A 21515-nucleotide genomic window follows, 5' to 3' on the forward strand; every position below is an offset into this window, starting at 1 on the left:
GTTGGAAGAGAACAAGAAAACAAGGTATGATTATGCTATCGCCTGTCTTATTTATTATGTTTAAAGTTGTTTAGGTTATATACATTCTTTTAATTATTGCCTATGGAATTCAGTTTGTTTGCTTATTTTATAATCATGCAATTAAGTTACTTACTTCAATAAATGTCAACAACCATAAACTAACCTATAAATGATTAAACATGCTTTTTAAAATAATTGTTATAATGATACAGGATATATTTAATAACATTATTCATGTTAAAACAATCATATTATTTTATATACACACATGTATTAGCAAGTATAGGGATTGTGATCATGAACTAATTAGGCATATCAAACTATTGTGACAAACCTACTTTTGCCTTGTATTGTTTAAGATGTAAAATTAATATGTGCAATGTACGAAGATGTATCATATTTAAAATCAGTTATAGTTAACTTGTTTTAGGCACAATGGATCTTGAAGGTTGGGGTGTAATGTATTTCATCTAACAAAAAATTTGAAGGAGCTTAGGATGTATTGTCGACAGTAACGGGACAGCTTGAACCCTTTTGAGCTGCAGGAGGTGGAAATCAGTACTCATTTTCGAAAGGGTATTAGAATGACATTCGAGCTGTGTGAAATACTGAGACCACATCTCGAAGATCAGCAAAGCCATAGTTTACCAGTGCACATTCAAGTAAGTAAAACTACATAGGCCTAAACAAATTCCCGAAATTACAATTTTTTTTTCCTTTAGGATTTAAGGATTTTTAAATAGTTTGGTGAATTTTTTAAGTAGTGGAAAAATAACAAATAATAACTTATGCGAATGGTTAATCAGTTTAGGTCAGGTATGTAAAATATTCTTTAAAACATTTAAATACCCTAATTAAAACCTTTGCTTCAGTTATTATTCATCCTTTTGGGAGCCAATGCTTACTCTTTGATTTCTGGGAATAAACTACTGTATTTTGGTAATATTTGTGTTTATATTAGTTTCACTAAGTTTATTGCTTTGACTGCCAATAAACTATATGATAAAAATTAATTAATTCATTTATTACAGGTGTTAGTTACAGGTATAAGTTACCAGTGAGCTGTAGCTCTAGATATTGTGCTGGCAGTATGTCAGATGCAGCGGGAAATGTGTGTGAGAGGTCAGCCAGCTGCTAAGTGTAGACTCAGAGCCAGGGGAATTAATTCCAACAGACCTTCGAAGAACGCGAGAGAGTGCGGACACAGTAAGAATATTCGTAACATTTATTTTCATTTTGTGCTCATTGTAAATACATTCGACTGTAATTTTCAAGGAGTAGGGTGCATCCGATAAAATCAAATAAAAAACTGATTTACATTTTTAAGTTCCCTACAAAAAGCCACTTAAGTTGGCTAGGTTAGGTTAACTACATTATATTAAATACTATAAAATTATGAGGACGGTAAGTTAGGTTACCAACATTAAAACTACTGTAAAATACTGCCTGAGACAGTACTATTTTTAAACCTGCGAGGAAAATAGGCCTCTTTGATCTGGTATAAAAAAAAAACATTTCCACGGGAAAATTTAACTTTCATGCTGCACAATACCAAATTGCTTCCTCTTTGTGCAGGTTTCCAGTTAAGACCTCAGAATACTGCACATTGACCCAAGAATGCCCGGCTATTTGCAGGATCAGTTTGTCTTCAGGAGTGGTAACCTGAGGAAAGCAACGGAGCAACAGTATGCCAGAGGGCTTAGGAACTGCTGGTTGTTGGGTGAGATAACTGTAATGTCCTTCATTTGACTACCTTGTTGAAACCCAATATCTTTGTTAATATTCAGATTACTATTGAGAATTTTAACACAATTGTATTCCAAGAGTTCAACTTGAATAATATATAAGCTTTATTACATTAATATAGATATTTTATTTAAATATTGAAAACATTGAAATGTCTGCTCTAAAAATATTAAAGATTGTTGCACTCCTTGTATTTTCATAACATTACCAGGTTTTGTTCTGTTTCTTTAATGTTTATTTTGTACAAATCTGATTTAGATTAATATCTAGTTCAGTCAGAAAGCAGTCTTTGAGGGCAATCAATTTGCATTCTTACCCTCTTTAATCGCATAATCGTCGCACTCGCGTAATAGTCGCACCCATATTTTTGAGCGTAAAAACTTGGATAAAATAAAACCTCTCGCGTAAACGTCGCATGATGTTTTTGGTTCCGCTATTAGATTTTGAGCGCTTTGTATGGGTATTTTTTCCTTATAAAACAATGTATTTTAAAATAGAAATCTAATATTTATTTGGACATTCCCTCTTACTTATTTAATTAACGGAATTACGTAGTTGTCTGATGTGTAAATTTTCTTTTAAAAACGTTTTTAAACTTTATAATGATACCTTTTCGTCTGCGTCGCCGCGGTGTACCGCTTACAAAAATGTAGCCAGTGCTCATGTCAATCATTAATGTTTGTTTATGTTGCGTCCCGTATAGAGCGCGCACATGTAGCTAATATAGATATCTCTCCGAGTGCATACAATGCGCGCTCTCTGTCGAGTGCCAAGTTAACTACATCTGATGGCCCGCTCTCTTTCGTGGAGTGTGTACTTACTATGGCGATAGTTACGCGTTCATTTGGCTTGCATTTGGATCACAGATTTTGTTTTTCTATTTAAAGCGAAAGGTTTTTGTTGCACGACTTATTAATTTAAATTGTTTAGCGTGCTCTTTGATACTTCACGTTTTAAATAAACGTAATACCATGAATTGGTTTTGTGTTTTGAATTACTTTATGTAACAAAAAAAAAAATTTCCGCATAATCCTCACACCCCTACTTTTCAAACTTGATTTTAGAATAAAAAGTGCGACGATTATGCGAGAAAACATGGTACTTAGTTTTCTTTGGTTTCTTAGCTTAGTGTTACTAATTTTGAGCTGATGAAAGTTAAGCATAAAATTGGCTAGCTATGATCATCGTGGAAACGGTTGGTTAGCTACATTAAAAAATACTGAATACTGCTCATAGCTACTAAATATAAAACACTAATTTTTCTAACTGTATCTCATGATTCTCATTTTTCTCGTTAAATAATTTTTTTTAAATCATAACTTTTCAAGTCTTTTGATAGTGTCTTTATGATATAATTTTTAATTAATTGAAATATTCGGTATCGCTATTCAAAGTTGCCAATCATAAATGTTTGTACTTGACCAGTTCTGAATTATTGTGTTTAATATTAGGATGATTGTGAATTTATTTCGCAATTGTTAGTTTCTTGGCGATTGCGACTCCAATAAGGAATGCTGAGGCTGGATCTGCGGAGGAGCGGTACACACAGACCCACTGCAGCACCCACAACTGTGTTGAACGTTTGTTCGGCGTGATGAAGACAGAATGGCGATGTCTCCTGAAGGACCGCATTAAGCATTACTGCCCACTGACTGCAGGGCACATAACAGTATCTTGTGCTATATTGAACACTACGATGAGGCATTATAAAATTTTGGAACCAGTTGAGATAGTTGATGAACATATGTAAATTAATGAAGGTGATGTTAAAGAACCTGCAGCCAATGCAGTGAATGTGCAGGCCCAGGTTGTTCAGCGTTACTTTCAGAATTAAGCTTCATCAGGTTTTCTTGTGAAGAATTCCTTTCATTTCTATTATGCTGGAACTTTCTCAGTAGTAAATTTCTCATTCTTCCATTACATTTGCGTGTACTTTTACCAAATAACAATGCTAAGAAAAACACAAAAATGAGTAATTATTTCCTTTTTCTTGAATCATTTGTTATCAAAAGTGATCAAAATGTGAAGTTTCAGAAAGTATAAGTCAATTTTTTTTTAGTTTCAATAAAATATTCTTATACGAAAAGAGATTCACAAACCAGCACACCTATTCTAAAAAAAAAAAAAATTGTCACTGAACTTAAGTTTAGGATAATAACTAAAATTATTCTGATAGTTACACAGCAAACTAATATATACAAAACCCATTGTTACAACCCCTAACAGTTACCAGGAATAGGATCATAATAGAGAGGGGGTCATAATAAACACATTGACCAAGCAACCCATTCCCGGCATATATACGTCAAAATATGCCATTTTTCGAACAAAGATTGTGCTCAGTCTTTTCTTAAATTTTATACCCTTTAATTTGCATCTAGTCTCTTTGAAATATTAAAATAATTTTTGCCACCTTTAAAAATATTTTTTAAAACAGTAATGCAAAGCCAAACTTAGGTCATAATTTGAAAATTGTCATATTTCAGACATCAAAACATTGCTGTAGCTATAATGAATACCTTAGCAACTCTAAATGCATAGGTATATATCAAAATTTGTAGTTCAAATTGTAGCTTCATTCCTCCACGTCATACAACTACGTATTTATCTGTGTACCAAAATAACGTTTCATCTTGTGGAGAAAGTACGCATCATGTAGTTTATTGTTTTATGCCACATAATAATAATAACAATAATAAAAACAATAAACTTAATATGTGATGAAAAAATAACATTTATTTTTAATCCCTAGCAACATTCCAATAAGTACATTTTACATTTTAAGCAAGATACGTATAAACATAAATCACTTACCTTGAGTTAAACGCCGAATTTTCCGTATAGACCGATACTACACTCTTTTGACCATCTACTCATTGGATTTAAAATATATTTCGCGGCTGTTTTCTACTGGTTGAAAACAGCTAATAGAGTCGCCAACAGCAAAATTCAACATGTACCTCGCTAAATTCACTACCAACCTCTGCATACTACTGAATCCCGAGCCGTCATAGGTAAGACACCTTAGTAATAGCGGGAGAGTTATGGCGATGAGATCCGTGCTCGCATTTTCACACGGCCATCATAACGTCGTCACTATGACGGTGGCAAGTAAAAGACCAATGCTCGCCCGACAGAAGTGTTGAAGATTATTTTAGTTTTCTAATTTAATTGATCATTCTTCTTGTTTCAATTCTTTTATATATGTATTATAATGATGTTTTGCAAAGTTGTTTGTGTTTAAATACATTTCTTAGACCACAGTTTTGAAAGTTAAAGCTGTTGGATCTTGTTTTCTGTTAGCATCCAGAGTTCCGATGTCTCAACATCAATGCTCGTTCACAATGTCAGTTTTATTTGTGTTGAAGTCATGTTGTTTCTCTTATAGTGTTTCTTGTACAGTGGGTGCACAAATATAACTTCAAATGTTGGTAGGCCTGTCACAGCTATGTGCTTTTTCATGTTTTTGTTAAAGTAGATCTTACAGCTTTATTATTGTTTGATTTTCTTGTGGTTTTGATAATGCCATTAAATGTGTTAAGGTTTTTTTTCTCTTAACTTAGTCTTTTTTTCTTTATTTTTCTTTTAAGTAACCAGTAAAGGTTATTGCGACCTGAGGTAGTCTGTTGGAGTTGAGAAATGTTTAATTACATTTATTTAGGTTATTTAGGTTCATACGAAACACCACCAACCGCACTACTGTCGGACCTGCCTGTTAGCTTCAGCTATGGGTAGTCAGGACCGTCCATTGGCTCTGTCCACAAACACAAGCACTTCCCTCCTCCTGACCAGATTCTCTCGCTGTGAGATGCTTTACCATGTTTCGCTATGAACCCATATAGACATTTGGTGGTTTGCGTTAAAGCTACCTGGTGAAGGCATCTGAATAGTTATTTGCAGGTTAAAGCCATAAGAGATCGCACAAAATTTGGTGCAGGCACTCGGGTTCTGCTTTGCGAGGAGTTCGGCATGGTTCTTGACGATAATAATATTTTATAATTATTAATATTATTATTACTGTTGTTCACTGGCCACGCTTGCCAGAGCAGTAGTGAGGTGACGGACCAGAGATTAAGTATTTTTAATGCGATTTCTGTGTTGTGGTACGTTGTAGGATTAGGCGATGCTTTTTCTTTCTTGTCTTGGGAGTAGTAAAACAACAGTTGAAATGCAGAAATGCACTGTACTTTCGAGTTAAGAAACCTACTTACTGTTAATTTACAAATAGCTGTTTCAAGTAGAAATCTAATAATGATGAGTTAAACAAAGCTGAAAGTAGTTGAAGGTTGAACTCCACGCTTGTGGATCTCAGTTTTTGAATGACAGAATGGAGTCAGCAGATATTCCATAGATCCTGGATTTTCCTTTGGAAAAGGTTGTGAGGATGTGTCAGTGAATGTTAAGAATTTTAAGAGAGCTGTGGCAGTGAACAACTGGGATGATAAAAATGCTTTGATCTTTTTACCAAGTTTTCTGTCGCAGCTTCTCACTTGTATGATAGTTTACGATCACAGTTGGAAAACCTTAACAAATTTTACACTTTCTCGGCTGCCTGAAAGGAGCTTTCGCTGGTGTGGGCAAAACTTAAGATACTATATTTTGAAGAGGTCATATTTACACACAAGCAAAGGTACTGCAGAAAAAATTATTTTTTCCTACCATGAGTAGGTAGAAACATACCATATAAACCCGAAACGGCCAAGATATTTATTCACAAAACTGCTTATGAAAACAGGGGTCGGCCTGAAATCAGACCCCAAGAAAAATTCAAGGAGACATAAATACAAAACAAAATAAAGCACAATAGGGTAAATATATGTACTTTATCGACCATAAAACAGCTTTATAATAATCGTACATCGTGTTACCATATGTCTTAATGACCTTTATTGTAAACAGTATATTTGGTTTCAGAATAACCAACCTACATATAAAAGATAGTACAGTGTGTTCCACTGCTTATAACTGCCTGCAAGTCTGAAATTGAAAGAACAGTACCTACAAATTTTTCTCTATGTTAGCTAAAGGAATGCAACCTATTAATTTTTATTTCTAATGTTGATGCGCTTGTTTGCACTCCAAAATATTTTCCTTCTAACATTAACCTCAATCTTATGTTAGTTACTTTGCATAAAATGAAATTTTATGTTTTAGTTTTCCCTAGGATTTACAATTTTCTATCTGCTATTTATGATTGTGTCAAAAAAAGGTGACCAAGTAACCCATCCCCAGCATATATGTGCCATATTTTACACAAAGATTGTGCTCAGTTGTATCTGGCACAAAATAAGACAAGTTTTAAATACAAATATAGATTTATTTTAATAGCAGACATACTCAAAAAAGGAGAGATACCCAAAAAAGCATAATGGACCACCAAAGGTCATTAAAACGAGCATATACACAGTGTATTTGTCGTGGAACGGCAAGAAGGGTGGTGAAGGGAGGTGAAGGGAACACAGGGAGAAGAGTGTGCAGTGTGTGCCGTGCTGAAGTAAAAGGAGGAATTTTTTTTTGTTCTATAAAGCATTCATTTTTTTTAACTCACGAGGGATGTCAACACAAGGTGATACAAAATTGCCTGAGCTGTCCTGATAAGATCTGCCAGGGTAAGTTAAAAGTGATAAGGTAGAACGTAGAAGGTGCAGGTGTGATGCCACATATTTTTTCTGTTTCATCAGATCCTATGTCACGCAGTATGACACCAGCAACAAGCGTTTGCTCACACAGACGTTAACTGTCTGCCTTGTTACATGGAACAGGGGAAAAAAAACTGCCAAGTCTTGATTGTCTTAAAGAGGAAAGCATTACCAACACAACAAAACAGTCCTGAAATTATCTACGAATTCATAGCTTTTCCCCAATTATCACGGATGGTAGACAAACAGTATATATTTAGAGTAGTTGCATGGTTATCCATCTCTGGATTCAAATTTAAAAAAATGTGTGCATGTAGTCCTTGTGAAACTTCTTGCCTATTAGTTTTAGAGATAAATTACTAACTTTTTTTAATAGAACAAGAGATCATAATCGAGAATTGTAAGAACGTGGGTATGTTCTCAAGTAAAATAAATTTTTCCAAACCAATTAAGAATTTGTAGATTCTTTGAATAAAAAAAAACACTAAAATATTTTTCTCACCTACATTTAAAACAAACTTTAAATTTAAATAATTCTTAAACTTAAAAATTGCTGATAATTAGGTAGTTTATGCAGCTTATCTAATTGTCCAAATTGACATGTGTAATCTGAGGTCGATATCTGGCATGTGAAAGTGACAACATGGCATACGAATAGGACCTAGCTCAATGCTACTTTGTTGAGCCACAGTCACCCACAGCTACACTCCGATCGAGAAAAATTCATGCCTCTTACTTAAACTTAACAAATTTACACACTCGTAGGCTCATAACTATAATAGGGTGTGTGATTTAGTTAATCAAATAATAATTTGTGACAAATAATTATAATTACCCATATCAAACTAAAGCGTGAAAAGCATTATACCAGCAGAAATATTTAATTACACACAGCTAAAACAATACTCATATAACACTGTTTAGTAATATTAACTTACACAAGTAATTAAATTAATAATATATACAAGAAAAATCAATATTTTCTTGTGAATATGGCCCGTGGCGCGGTGCACAACAATAAGCTCAAACCCCGCTGTGTTGCCCTCTGCCCAAATACTCCCTAACGTCGGGGTGGCGGGTCCCTACCGCCATGACCCGCCTATCCCTGCAGCATGGCACGCCACCACGTGGAGCCCGCTCAAGGCTGCTCCAGTGATCATCGCCCGCACCAACGGCCCCGGAGTGGGGATAGCTCGACGTCCACCCCCAAGAAACATGAAAGTACGCAAGATAGTAAGAGCGCAAGTCTGCTGCATCATTTCTACCTGTCCCTGCCGTCTCTTCTATCAGTTCCCCCACCACATACCTAGCTATTCCCCTCAAGTGATCGGAATTTTCATAATACTCAAAAACTGTTACCCCCTTGCAAAGAAGTTTCACTTAAAAAAAAAATACTAATCTTATTTGAAATAGTTTATTGTGTATCTATTATAATATTTTCCTTCTAAAACTAAGTCAAGTATTTAATATAATTGCGCATAATAGTTCGCGACCGGGAGCGCTCCTTTTAGTTCGCAGCTCCTTGGCGAACTAGGTCGCTCTTTTAGTTCGTCCGCTCCCATCACGAATTCAAAGAAGACAGGTCACAGATAGTTTGTTCGCTTTGCTACCGCTACTGCAGGCGATCTTCTTTGTATGTTATAATAGTTATTTTTTATAATGATCAGTGTTGTGAACGCCTAGATTATTATCCTTTTTTGGGTTATTTTACATCAAATGAGTAAATAAAACAATAATTTACATAATTGGGTAAAATAGCGTATATAACAGTTCTGTTTTTATTCTTCACTTAACATACACTATTATCGAAAAAATTTTAATTTATAAAAGGATTTATTTTATAGCTAGTTTAAGAAATATTATTTATGAAATGTGTTCATTTTAGTGAATAAAATACCGTTTTTAGAATATACAAATTATATTTTTTTAAAGAAATAATCAACAAAAAATGTGTTATTATGTACAGGCTACAAAATTACGTAAATTATTAAGAAAAAAGACCCATTACTCTTCTAATTTGTTACCTTACAATTAGTCATAGAAAAACTAATAAAAACTCTTAGGTAAGATTGTATGCTAATATTGCTTAAGAATGTGTATGTTGGACCTAAATATAATTCACTAAATTTAGCAAGTTCATCAACACCTAACATACACTATAATCGAAAAATTTTAGTTTCTAAAAGAATTTATTTATTAGCTAGTTTAAGAAATATTATTTATGAAATGTGTTTATTTTAGTGAGTAAAGTACCATTTTAACCTATAAAAATACAAATTTTAATTTTTTTTAAGTTTTAGAAATAATCAACAAAAAATTGTTTGTCCGTAAAGTCGTTTACGGACGAAAGTTTAACGTGACGTCATAACAAAACTTTGATGAAATGATAGCATACTTCTATTAATAAAATTTAATCATTGTTATTGAATTATCACTATTTTGTATTTATACAAAGAAGGAGTGAAATGAAATCTACAATTTAATTGATAAATTTACTTTTACTTGCACTCATTAATTAAAATATGTTTATTACCTTAACGAAGAGATTAGTTTAACTATAACTTTTATACATGTTTGCTATTTAACTTCTTTCAATCTGTGTTATTCTTTTAAGGATAGGACGATGATAGGAAAAGTAGGAACCTAATGGGAGTGTTTCAAGTTTAATATGCCTCGAAAAAGTCAAAATCGATGGTTGTTCCAATCGAGTGGAAGAGAGATAGATGCGGCACAAGCGTACAATGAGCGTAACGGGACCCAGCGTAATGTGACAATGTGCGTAACGGGACACTTTTTCGTGCGTGAATCTGGCCTGGCGTTCATCGATTTATAAGACGTCACATCAAAAATAAGTTTATTTATTAATGGTTTTATATAAGTCAAAATTTTTATGTTAAAGTTCTCATCAGCTGTCAAAATTATTTTATGATTATTGAAATCATTTTGTAAACACTGATACAACTACCTAATGTAATTATGTCTGACTTGTTCTCAGTATACACCACGGTTTCCCACCGCGAAGTTACCGTGCTCGGACACGAGTATAAAGCTATCATCTAGAAATGTTTCATTGCAGTAAACATTTGCAGCGATCAAGAGTCAACATTTTTGTAAAGACAGTATCCATTAGACGTATGAAATTTCAGCTATCCGACCCGAGCGATAACGATAGCCAGCCAAAAAGATCAGCGACAAAGCCGTAATTAATACCCGAAAGGGAGAACGAGTGACGACTTTTGATAAGAGCCAGATCATGTGCACAGAACTAAAAGAAGGAGATCTGAAAAAGAACGAACTAATGAACTGAGGAGCGAGGGATCTGGGAACTAGTTCGCGTAGTTCGTATGTGGGAGCGCTCTTCCGAACTAGTTCGTTCGCGAACTACACAAGTCTAGTATTTAACCAAATGTTATTAAAAAACAGTATGTATTGTTTATATGTTCCTACTTGGGGACTATAAACACATAAATTATATACCTATCTTAGTGATGACCCTACGTCTGATAACAGTTATCAGTATTCTTTCCGATGATAGACTATCAGGGGATAAAAAAGATGGTATAGGTTACAAAAATTTGAAGATGCTTGGAAGATACTTTTGAAGTTTTTGTTTGTAGGCTACAGTGTATAAGGTTATTGGCACGTAAACAATATGGCATGGTGCACCGCAGTCCTTCTCTGTCTGCTTCCAGTCCTACTTTATTACCCAGGGCAGAAGGTGGGGGGAGGGGGGTTTACATCCGTCCTGAGGCCATGCCTCATCTCTCCTGTTCGGGCTCTATGGTGAGGGGAAATAAAGAAGACTGCACTATCAGCAAACACATTTACCCTTTTCTGAAATATATACAACTGTCAGTAAACTGATACCATTGCACAACGCAGGACTTACATTTGAGAGAGGAGAAATATAGCATTATAGGGCCCAATATTAAGAATTAGTTCAAAATTGGGCAAATAAATAAACTTCTATAGATCTGGCATAAAACATTAAGCCATAAACTAATAAATAAGGACTGGGTTATCTTGATATGGCAATACACTGTGCTCGATAAACACTAGCAACCGAAAGGATGCTAAGCCTCACTCAATCACACAGTAACTGTGCCATTGATGGTTAAGAAACAGCTTGGGCCATTATCATCTTCGCCGGACTGGGAGAAACAAAATGGTCACCTCTTACAAAACTTAAAAATACAGGTCACTTCACACTTAAAATAATTATAAGAAACTTGATGATAATTACTTAGTCAAGTTTTTCAACATTAGTTAATTACACTATTGAGAGGTCGACTAGTAAAATGTACTGTAGCTGCTACAAAGACAGACAGCCTGGCATTGTGACCGAGACAGAGTGAAACCACGACTCACCTGCCACACAGCAGCTGGTTGGACGCCAGCCAGTGGAGTCTCTTCCTCGACCTCCTCCTGCAACACAACCACAGTGGAGAAGACTGCTCTGGTACAAGGAGACAGCAGCTACACACACTTGCAGGCTACTGTACCTTGATGCTGTCCACCTTCACAAACTCCATCTTAACCACTGGCTTCTGTTCCATCTCCTCCTGCAACAAACAACACCAGTTACAAGCAGTAAACAATACCCCATGCCAGTAGAGAGATCTGGCAGAACAACATTGCATTTTGTAGTATATACAATTTATACTTGCAATTTAAATGTGATTTTGGGTTATCAATGACTACACATAAATTACTACACTTGAGTTTTATATTAACAAGTGAAGTTCCACGTTAGTATCAATAATTGTTTCTAGCGGAGTAGGGTAGTTTTCCAGTCTTGGAAAGAAAGACGAGAAGCATTACAATCAGGCACCTGCCCGAGAGAAATAATTTTTTTTCATTGTCATTTAAGGGAAAATCCCGCGAACCTAGAAAATTATGTCAAGTGGCATACATGCAGCATGCTATTTTCCACAGCCAATCAGGAAGGACCATACCCCGGCATTATGTGTTGCTCCAGAACTGCAAATATTTGCAACGATAAAACACATGAGTGATAGAGGGAACTACTCAAAAATGTTTTTTCCGTGGCTGCAGGTTGTAACGCTGCAAGACTCTGCCCTCCCCAGCCTTTAGGAATGTTCGTTCAAGAAATAATTATTACGTTTCCTCAGTACTGCAATATATCAGCTGAATATATAGCTTCAGGGTAATAGTGACATAGTTTTTTATACTTGTATTTTAATACAAGTAATTGTCTTGTAATTCATTTTGATATTTAATTATTTGATTCAAAACATCCTCTTTACTATAATTTTACTGGCTTTCACTTGGTTGGCTGCATTACTGTTTATGCAAGTGTGGATTTTAATCTTAATCTTCTTTATATAGTCTCTTTAAAAATATTAATTTGATTACCTATGTGGTTCATAATGTGATAGTGACATGTTTAGATCATCGGGCAAAGGGTCTGATAGAAAGAAAAACATGCGGCGACACGGCGGCGCTAAAGTGCCACTTGCCAAGACCTGGCCACTCTCAGCATCGGGCACGCTATAGTAATGGAACGCAATGGGCTGTTAGGGCATCCCACACGCCGCCGTTCCACAGGTGTTACACACGTGGACAAAAAAAACCAAGGAATCAATTTAACTTGCATGCCCAGATTTATTTAGAACTTACACACTCCAATACAAGTAAAAAGCTCCAAGGCACGAACCAGTTAAAGTTGCGGTGAGATCCACAGTGGCCACACAGAGCCATTACGTAAACGGTGATCAAAGACTCGTCAAGAGTTGATATAGTAATTATTTAAACAGTCCTCCACCCTACAGTAGCCTCGAGGGTCAACATAAACGAAGCTACTCAGCAGTGCAAGTAAGAGATGATGTCCCTTAGGTGCTCGCATGTTTGCTCTCGGCCGGTCGTGACGATGCTCTCCGCGGGAAACATGGCGTCTTTCACACCAAACGAGATCACCGTTACGTTATCACGATTACGTGCCGAGGGTTAATGAAGGTAAAGACACATAAAACACTAGTAAACATACTGCACTCCTCTTCTCGCGGCTAGATCGCTTAATAACATATAGTAATTTAAAACTTAGGATTAAAATAAATTCTGGCTTCGGCTGGACTCGGGTCCGCCTTAGGAGAGTTCGGTGCCGTCTTTATTTTGAGTGGAATTATATCTAAAAATTAATAAACAAAACCCTCCTGGCCGATCTGCCGTGGCACAGACCCTTGGGGCAATTATTAGAGGTTTACAATATAACTTATGATTACTTAAAAAGGGACAGAGCACTGATGCTATAGCACCATCTTGCGGGAGTCACACACATCTGTGTACATATTGGCGGTTTGAACAGAGGGTGATGGTGGGAGGAGAAGGGATCTGAAGTGGCGAGGCACATCGGGCTTAAGGGAGGACTAGCCCTGGACGTCAAGTTCAACCATTTTTATAATCAGAAAATCAAATTAATAACAATTCTCGGCTTCACCATTGACAAAAAAAACCAGACACGAGTATGATAAGAGCTAAACAGCATTGTTACACACTAACAAAAATTCAAGTGCGGAACATTGCTTTGCTGACTGTTCGAAATGAAATAATAAAAATACACAAACTATAACTTTTTTTTTATATTTGTATGACTTGAATAACAAGTTTACTAAGGCATTTTATAGTAACGTTGGTGATATTTAAGGACTTTTCAAGCCATTAAAAATAAAAAATTAAATTAAGGACTTTTTAAGGAAATTAAGGATGAATATAATCCAATTATTTTTAATATGGAGTCTGTGACATGTGACAATGTTTGGTTATGGCCATTTTTTTGCAGTTGTCAGAAATGATCATTTGGTGTAGTTTTGAAAATATTCACTATATCTGGAAGCCAACATTGAGGATGTCATTAAAATACCTGTTTCATACAGCCAGGCACAGAATCACCTATTCACTCCAAACCCTTCCAAAGTACATACTGTACTTCCACATGCTTGTACCAGAAGTAACAACATGTGATAATCATCACTGCTTTTGCTTTGTTCTGACTGCTGAAGCACATACGTACTCTTAAAAGAGAAGAGAAAAGAACAACAGCTTGACATGATATGTGAGTATGTAAATCACTTTATATAATCTTAAGTTCTTAACCCTTTGAACTCTTATATCAACAGAGTTTGCCATTTTTTAATTTCCTATTTAAACCCATTGTTGAGTATGGCTGTCCGATCCTTTGAAGCATGTTGCATAGAACAGTGAAACAAGATGGAAAGTCTGGCTTGAACCAGGAGTTGAAAGGATTGGTATATTGTCTACCAGTATTCACTGTGGCTGCTACGAAGAGAGACAGCCTGGCATTGTGACCGAGACAGAGTGAAACCACGACTCACCTGCCACACAGCAGCTGGTTGGACGCCAGCCAGTGGAGTCTCTTCCTCGACCTCCTCCTGCAACACAACCACAGTGGAGAAGACTGCTCTGGTACAAGGAGACAGCAGCTACACACACTTGCAGGCTACTGTACCTTGATGCTGTCCACCTTGACAAACTCCATCTCAACCACTGGCTTCTGTTCCATCTCCTCCTGCAACAAACATAACGATCAGTAAACAACCTGTTCGTTACACCAGGCATTTCTAACACATCCTCTGCCAACCAAACTGCAGTGGCAATACAGAGACTGCAGAGCCAATCATCAGAGTATTAGCACATTAAGAGCACATCATCACAGAACGCATTAGCGATAGATTCCGGCGCCGAGGCAGGATGATGCGTTGGGAATGGAGGGGGAGGGGGTAGCGACGACCCTTGTAATTCGTCCAAGAGCGCGTGGTTGCCTTACATCAGCGGGCCGCACGTGGCATCGCGGTCTGGTCTCTCGCGTTCGTAACAATATTTAGAAAAGCCAATAAACTATGTTTTTAATGGTTTTCACCTTTTTTGTTAGGTTACTATTTATGTAATCATATGTTTTAATATTTGACTTGACTTGAATGTTGTTTGTGTAGCAAGTGTTGTGTGTACTGTCCAGGCAGTGAGCGGGCTGGTGTTGTGTGTGAGCAACAACTAGGGGGAATAGAGCCTAGCACCCACAGCCCTGTGGTAGTCTGCAGCCATCCATGAGGTGGCGCACAAGTTAATGACGCCCTCCATTAAACACATACACTTACCCTGACATCAATACCAGGTGTGACAATATTTACACATCGGTCACGATCACTTTCTACAGATTTGGTTCAAACTTAAACATGTAAATCCTATGTTTTTGTTCGAAACCAAGTGCATTGTATAAGTGTGACAGGTTGCATGAACATTTCTTTTAACAAAGATATAAGGAAGGAGATATTGTTAATTTTTTGAAATGTGACTCGTGGTTCTATCAGTTAAGCAGCATACCAAGCATATTTTAACACGTTAGCAGTCAACTTTGGAGCGTTCAATTGGTGAAAAACTAATGATTGTATTTTGGTGACATCTTTCTGTGATGCTATTTTCTTTTTTTTCTTGTAATAGAGTAAGGGCATTGATGTACAAACAACTTAGAAAATTTTCTGTTACAAGAAAAAAATACAAATCGTAAAATTTCATACTACTAATCCATACTGTGCTAAATACCTTGATTCTAAGTCTTCCACTAACAATGAATGTTCCCAATCGTCTGGAACTAGTACCTATGGTCTGCAGCAGCTCCAGGGGACATCCTCACGGGGTCAAGACGAGTGCTGAGGCTCTTACTGCCGCAGCTGCCTCAAACTGTTGCCTGCAGACTCCACATGAAGGTGGGTGGTTGGCTGGAATTTTGAGCGGCTGTAGGAAGTGACCTCCACCGTGACACACCCGAATGCACTTTGAGCTTGCTTGCATCAGCATTCTTCAGTTACAGATACAACATGCTGTTCGAAGGCCTGCCCAAGCTGACCCAGCTGATGAGCAGCTTTGAGATAACTGCAGGTTTCATTTCATCTTACATAGCCACTAGTTCACTCAGCAGTGCAGTCACTAACTCATTTCGCATGTCTTCTTGCCCCTTCATTTTGTCCTTTTCACTTTTCAAGGTGTTCTTCCCCTCTTCTTGGCTGTAACTTATTTCAATCATTTCATTTTTACATGTCCCCGTGGTCACTATCCTTTTATTCTTCATCTCCTCTGGTTACTCTCCATTTTATCCTATATTTTCTCCTAGTTACTACTCAAATTTTATTCATTTTCTTCATTAAATTATTCACCTCGGTCATAAAACACATTACGTTCCTAATTAATTTCTGTTTCAGTTTTTGCCATAAAATTTTGAGAGTACTTTCGTTTGGAATAAAACATTTTTTTAACGGCCAAAATAACTTTTTTCAAGTGTGTTCATGTAAGTAACAGAATAACCTCCCCTGTTTTATGAAATTCCTGTTGGCAAGTAGGTATAGCCAGTCAGCATTCATCAAATAATTAACTTTTAAAAAAGGCTTTCAAATGTTAATATACTCTAATTCTGAAGGAGAGCCACTTTCCTGAAACTAAATATTAGAAATCCAAAAATACTTTTTTTTAAATTCCTAACATGTTTTTCAATCAATTCCTTAGAGGGCACTGTAAAATATCAAGTAGGTATTTTACCAGTTATTTATCATACTGAAAAGAAAAAACAACATTAACAGAATGATATTATTTTATTTATGGAAAAGTCATGTGCCGCCAATCAGTGCTTTCTCAACACAATTTTATTATTTTTATTTTATTGATTTTGATTGTATTTAAAGGGCCAGAAAAAAAATATTTTTCCTCCTACTGTACCCTCTCGACTTTAACTTTTTCCAGTCTGGTTTAGACTGCATCTCAGCACTTCGGCCCGCTGCGCTATGGTCCCACGCAGAGTTAGCTGTCTGATTCTCCTTTCTCTCGCTTCTTTGCATGAACCGGCGTGTAATTTCCCCCAACCACAGTGTCTTTGTCTAACTGCCTGTCTCGGGGCTACAGCCAACCTCAGTGCGTCTTGTCAAGGACAGTGGTTGAGTATCAGCTGGGCTATGTGATTTTGGTAAGGTGCGTAGCTGATGTTTTAGTGCTTTGGAAGCACATCTGGAGTGGTGTGTCTGTCTGCATTTGAGGTGACAACGGGAAAACCGCCACCTGCTCTTCTACGTTCTACCACGTGTCTTAAGAAACATCCCTTCTGTTACGGAAATGTAATCACTGAATAAAGGAATTATTCTCTCTTCTCTTCTTTTCGTAGTGTGTTAGTTTCTTGTTCAGTCTTGTGCTTCCGCGTCTACGCCCCCACGGCCCGTTACTGCGATGGATTAAAAACCACCAAACCACCCCACATGCTGGTTAACAGTACCTACCTACAACTCTGTTCTTTTTGAACGTTTTTGGCCTCTAGCTTCTACCTTTTTACCCCAACCTTTTATCATCACTGTTTGTTTCACAGTGAGATCACAGTGACGGGTAGCAACCAGGACCCCCACACTGAGCACTGATTACGAGCTCTATCTCTCGGGGAGCATCTCCATCAAGCCACTGTAGCTTCAGGAGCGTCACATCTGCCTCCACTTGGTGCTCTGTCTGATAAGTTTGCAATCTTAAAATGCAAGAAGTTTATCTAAAATTGTGCGCGCTCCAGATCTCTGTACCGTATGCAAAGACTTACTACAAAAATACACAAAAAGAAAACTGTATTTGAGCAACTATAAACAAAAGAAAACATAAAATGTAATCTTTATTCTAATTAAAAATATTAACCATAATTATAGCGATTATCAAAATGTCACAGTTTAACTTAAATTTAATTAAATGTTAAATTAAAGATAAATATCCTACCTACGCAAGATGTTTGGCCAGCCACCGTATAGCTTATCATAATTTATCATTGGTCTAATTATTGTTCTACAAAGCTCATGTTAATATATACAAATTATAACCCAAAGAAAAATACCTACTGGTATCTCAAAAAGAAAAACAAAACAAAAATTAAAGCAATGACCAATCAGTAACCAGATTCCAGTGTTGAATTTTATTCATAAGTTTCCCTAAAACTATCAACCATACACCCAACTAATTCTTTGAGTGTTCAAAAAAAAAATCTGAATGCTCCTCTTTGAGGTTCCACCTTTGGTTTACTTTCATTTTGTTAACTACTGACCAGTACTTTTCCAGGTAATTGTAGTATCATGAGTTGTTTAGTGATAAGGAATAAGTAGGCGGTGCAACCGCGACGTTAAAATATTACCAATTATTCAAAATCAAGTAGAAATGAAACTTTAAAAAAATTATTTTTGTAACTAAAAAAAACTTCTCAGAAAAGTAGGACCCTTAATAATTACTGAAAATACAGATAAACACTAATAAAATGATATATTACCTTAACTGGTATTTTAACAAATTCCATCTTTGACATTAAACTAAATTCATCATTCAATTCCATTCAACTACTTAAGATTAATCCCCTGAACATTTCAAAACAATCACAATCAATACAATCAATAACAACAGTTAGTTCCATAGATACAACCAACGAGCATACAATTATTTATTTATTTTTTATTAAAGATATGAAACACAAATCATAGGGGGGAATTGGGCTTCAGCACCATCGACATATAAAGGGGACGCGGATTTGTGTCGAAAAGAATAGTGACTATTCCGCCTAAGCAATGGCAAAAAACGGATTTGTGTCGAATCGGAATAGTCACTATTCCATACAAGATTTAAATCTCACAAGTTGGCACGGACTAGTGCCGACCCGGAATAGTCACTATTCCGGTTCGACACATTTCCGTGTAGTGAAGATTCCGGGTATGGTGGAAGTCGGGTTAGTTGTATGCGGAAAAGTTTCGAATTTTTTTCGATGGAATTCATGTAGTTTGGTCAAACATGGTCCGATCCGGATTTTATTCGAATATGAATTTTTCAAGTAGTACCTACATAACGACGTTAGAGTGCAGTGTTCGCGTGGTTTAGCAACGCTATCTGTCAAGTTACTCATAACTAATTGTTGAAGCTCATTGCGAATTATCACTGAGCAGGGTGCGCCAGTATACCCTTTTCCATTTATAATTTTATAATTTATTGTGTATCTCGGTTTCTATTTGCACACATGATTTATTTTATGCCTGTACTTTTTAAGTGCATAAGTTGTCAATTCATACACTGACTATGTTTCTTTATTTTCTGTGCAATACAGAATAATTTTTTTACTGTTAAATATAAAAAATAAATGTCTCTGAAACATCAAAACTGCCAATCTCCTGTTTCACAATACCAGACCAAAAACTTGAATTATAATCGGTTGACACAGCTCGACAGGAGTTCTAGATCACGTACGGCATGTATTATGTTGTATAACAATATGTTGTACATATTTGTAGTGTCCCGCACATGGTGATGTGATAATTATAAAACTGACTTAGTGGTAGACGCGTGAGCCCTGTTTCATTAAATATATTGTATTATATTTACTAACAAGTTGAGTAGAATTCATACAGTAATGCTATTATTGTAACATTAAGCCGATTGCAGGTTCAGCTTTTTTGAATTCTGCTAAAATAATTATAAAACGTGTTACCACATCATTACTGAAATTTTAACGAATTCAAAAGTTAGCTAACTTATGTGAAATTTATGTTGATAGATTTATATTTAAAATTTAAATTAATTTGCCGATTCTCTTGCATCTTATATAGCATAAATATTTTATAATTCAACTTCCTTTTAAACAATTTTAAGAAAGATATTTAAATGCATGCAATTTTGATGTTGCCACACATTTATTTAATTAATTTTTAAAGTACGATTTTAAAATAATTGTGTAATTTTGAAGTTGCCAATATACACTTTTTGGTTGAAAAACGCAGATTTTAAAACTAATTTGCAAGAGTAGGCAGCAAGTTTTGTTAATCTTTTTCGTTCGTTTCTTGATGTTTTAATGAGTTGAAAATAAGGCAGAAAGTCGGTTTTTAGGAGAAATTTTTATTGTTATTTGTTTGATGCTTACTTAATTACTATCAATTCAAAACATTATTTTTGCAACACGATAAAATTATAGTTAGGTATATGTGTGTTTATAGTTATTTATTTTCTGTCTAATATATAAAGCGAGGGTTTTTTTTTTTTTATTTATTTACAAAGACCATCGTTGGAAGAGAAGATTTTCTCAATTTTGGGGGACTCGAAAATAGTACAAACAAATAGCCTACTATGTTAATATGATGAAAACATTTGTTTCAGTTGCAGTGTCTAACATTCAGGTTTCTCCTGATGGTTTTGTGTGGGGTAGGCTCAATGTGTGTTAACTGCCTTTATCTAAAGTTATTTGCAAAAAAAATTCTTAAAAATCTCTAATAATTTCGTAAATTCTTAAGCTACAACAAATACAAATACACCATCTCAGAAAAAAAAATTGGTTGTCTGTAAGGTCGGTTTACCTACGATAGTTTAACGTGGCAACGTCATAACAAAACATTGATGAAATGATTGCATACTTTTATAAATAAAATTGAATCATTTTTATTGAATTATCACTATTTTGTATGGATACAAAGAAGGAGTGAAATGAAATCTACAATTTAATTGATAAATTTACTTTTATTTGCACTCATTAATTCAAATATGTTTATTACTTTAGCGAAGAGATTATTTTAACTATAACTTTTATACATGTTTGCTATTTAACTTCTTCCAAACTGTGTTATTCTGTTAAGGATACGACGGTGATAGGAAAAGTAGGAAACGAATGGGAGTGTTTCAAGTTTAATGTGCCTCGAAAAAGTCAAATCGATGGTTGTTCCAATCGAGTGGAAGCGTACAATGAGCGTAACGGGACACAGTGTAACGGGACAACGTGCGTTACGGGACACTTTTGGCGTGACAACATCTAATAAATCGATGAACGCCGGCTGCACGGACAGATTGGAAGAAGTTAAATAGCAAACATGTATAAAAGTTATAGTTAAAATAATCTCTTCGTTAAAGTAATAAACATATTTGAATTAATGAGTGCAAATAAAAGTAAATTTATCAATTAAATTGTAGATTTCATTTCACTCCTTCTTTGTATCCATACAAAATAGCGATAATTCAATAAAAATGATTCAATTTTATTCATAAAAGTATGCAATCATTTCATCAATGTTTTGTTATGACGTTGTCACGTTAAACTAT

The 21515-nt window shown here is 35.6% G+C and overlaps 1 protein-coding gene across 5 annotated transcripts in view; it reads right to left on the reverse strand.

The window, feature by feature from the left end:
- LOC134537912 (gastrula zinc finger protein XlCGF26.1-like) overlaps positions 1-18918 on the reverse strand; it is a 155362-nt gene extending 136444 nt beyond the window's left edge. For 4 of the 5 annotated variants that reach the window (XM_063378865.1, XM_063378862.1, XM_063378864.1 and 1 more), the window contains exons 1-5: positions 18718-18918; positions 14893-14952; positions 14759-14815; positions 11909-11968; positions 11775-11831 (exon numbers count right to left, since the gene is read on the reverse strand). In XM_063378865.1, the coding sequence (XP_063234935.1) occupies positions 11775-11831; positions 11909-11968; positions 14759-14815; positions 14893-14952; positions 18718-18780 (297 nt within the window). In that variant the 5' untranslated portion in view covers positions 18781-18918. The other variant, XM_063378861.1, reaches the window with a different exon arrangement.
- Positions 18919-21515: the final 2597 nt, after the last annotated feature.

This window comes from Bacillus rossius, chromosome 12, assembly GCF_032445375.1.
Source record: "Bacillus rossius redtenbacheri isolate Brsri chromosome 12, Brsri_v3, whole genome shotgun sequence".
In the NCBI taxonomy this organism is placed as follows: domain Eukaryota; kingdom Metazoa; phylum Arthropoda; class Insecta; order Phasmatodea; family Bacillidae; genus Bacillus; species Bacillus rossius.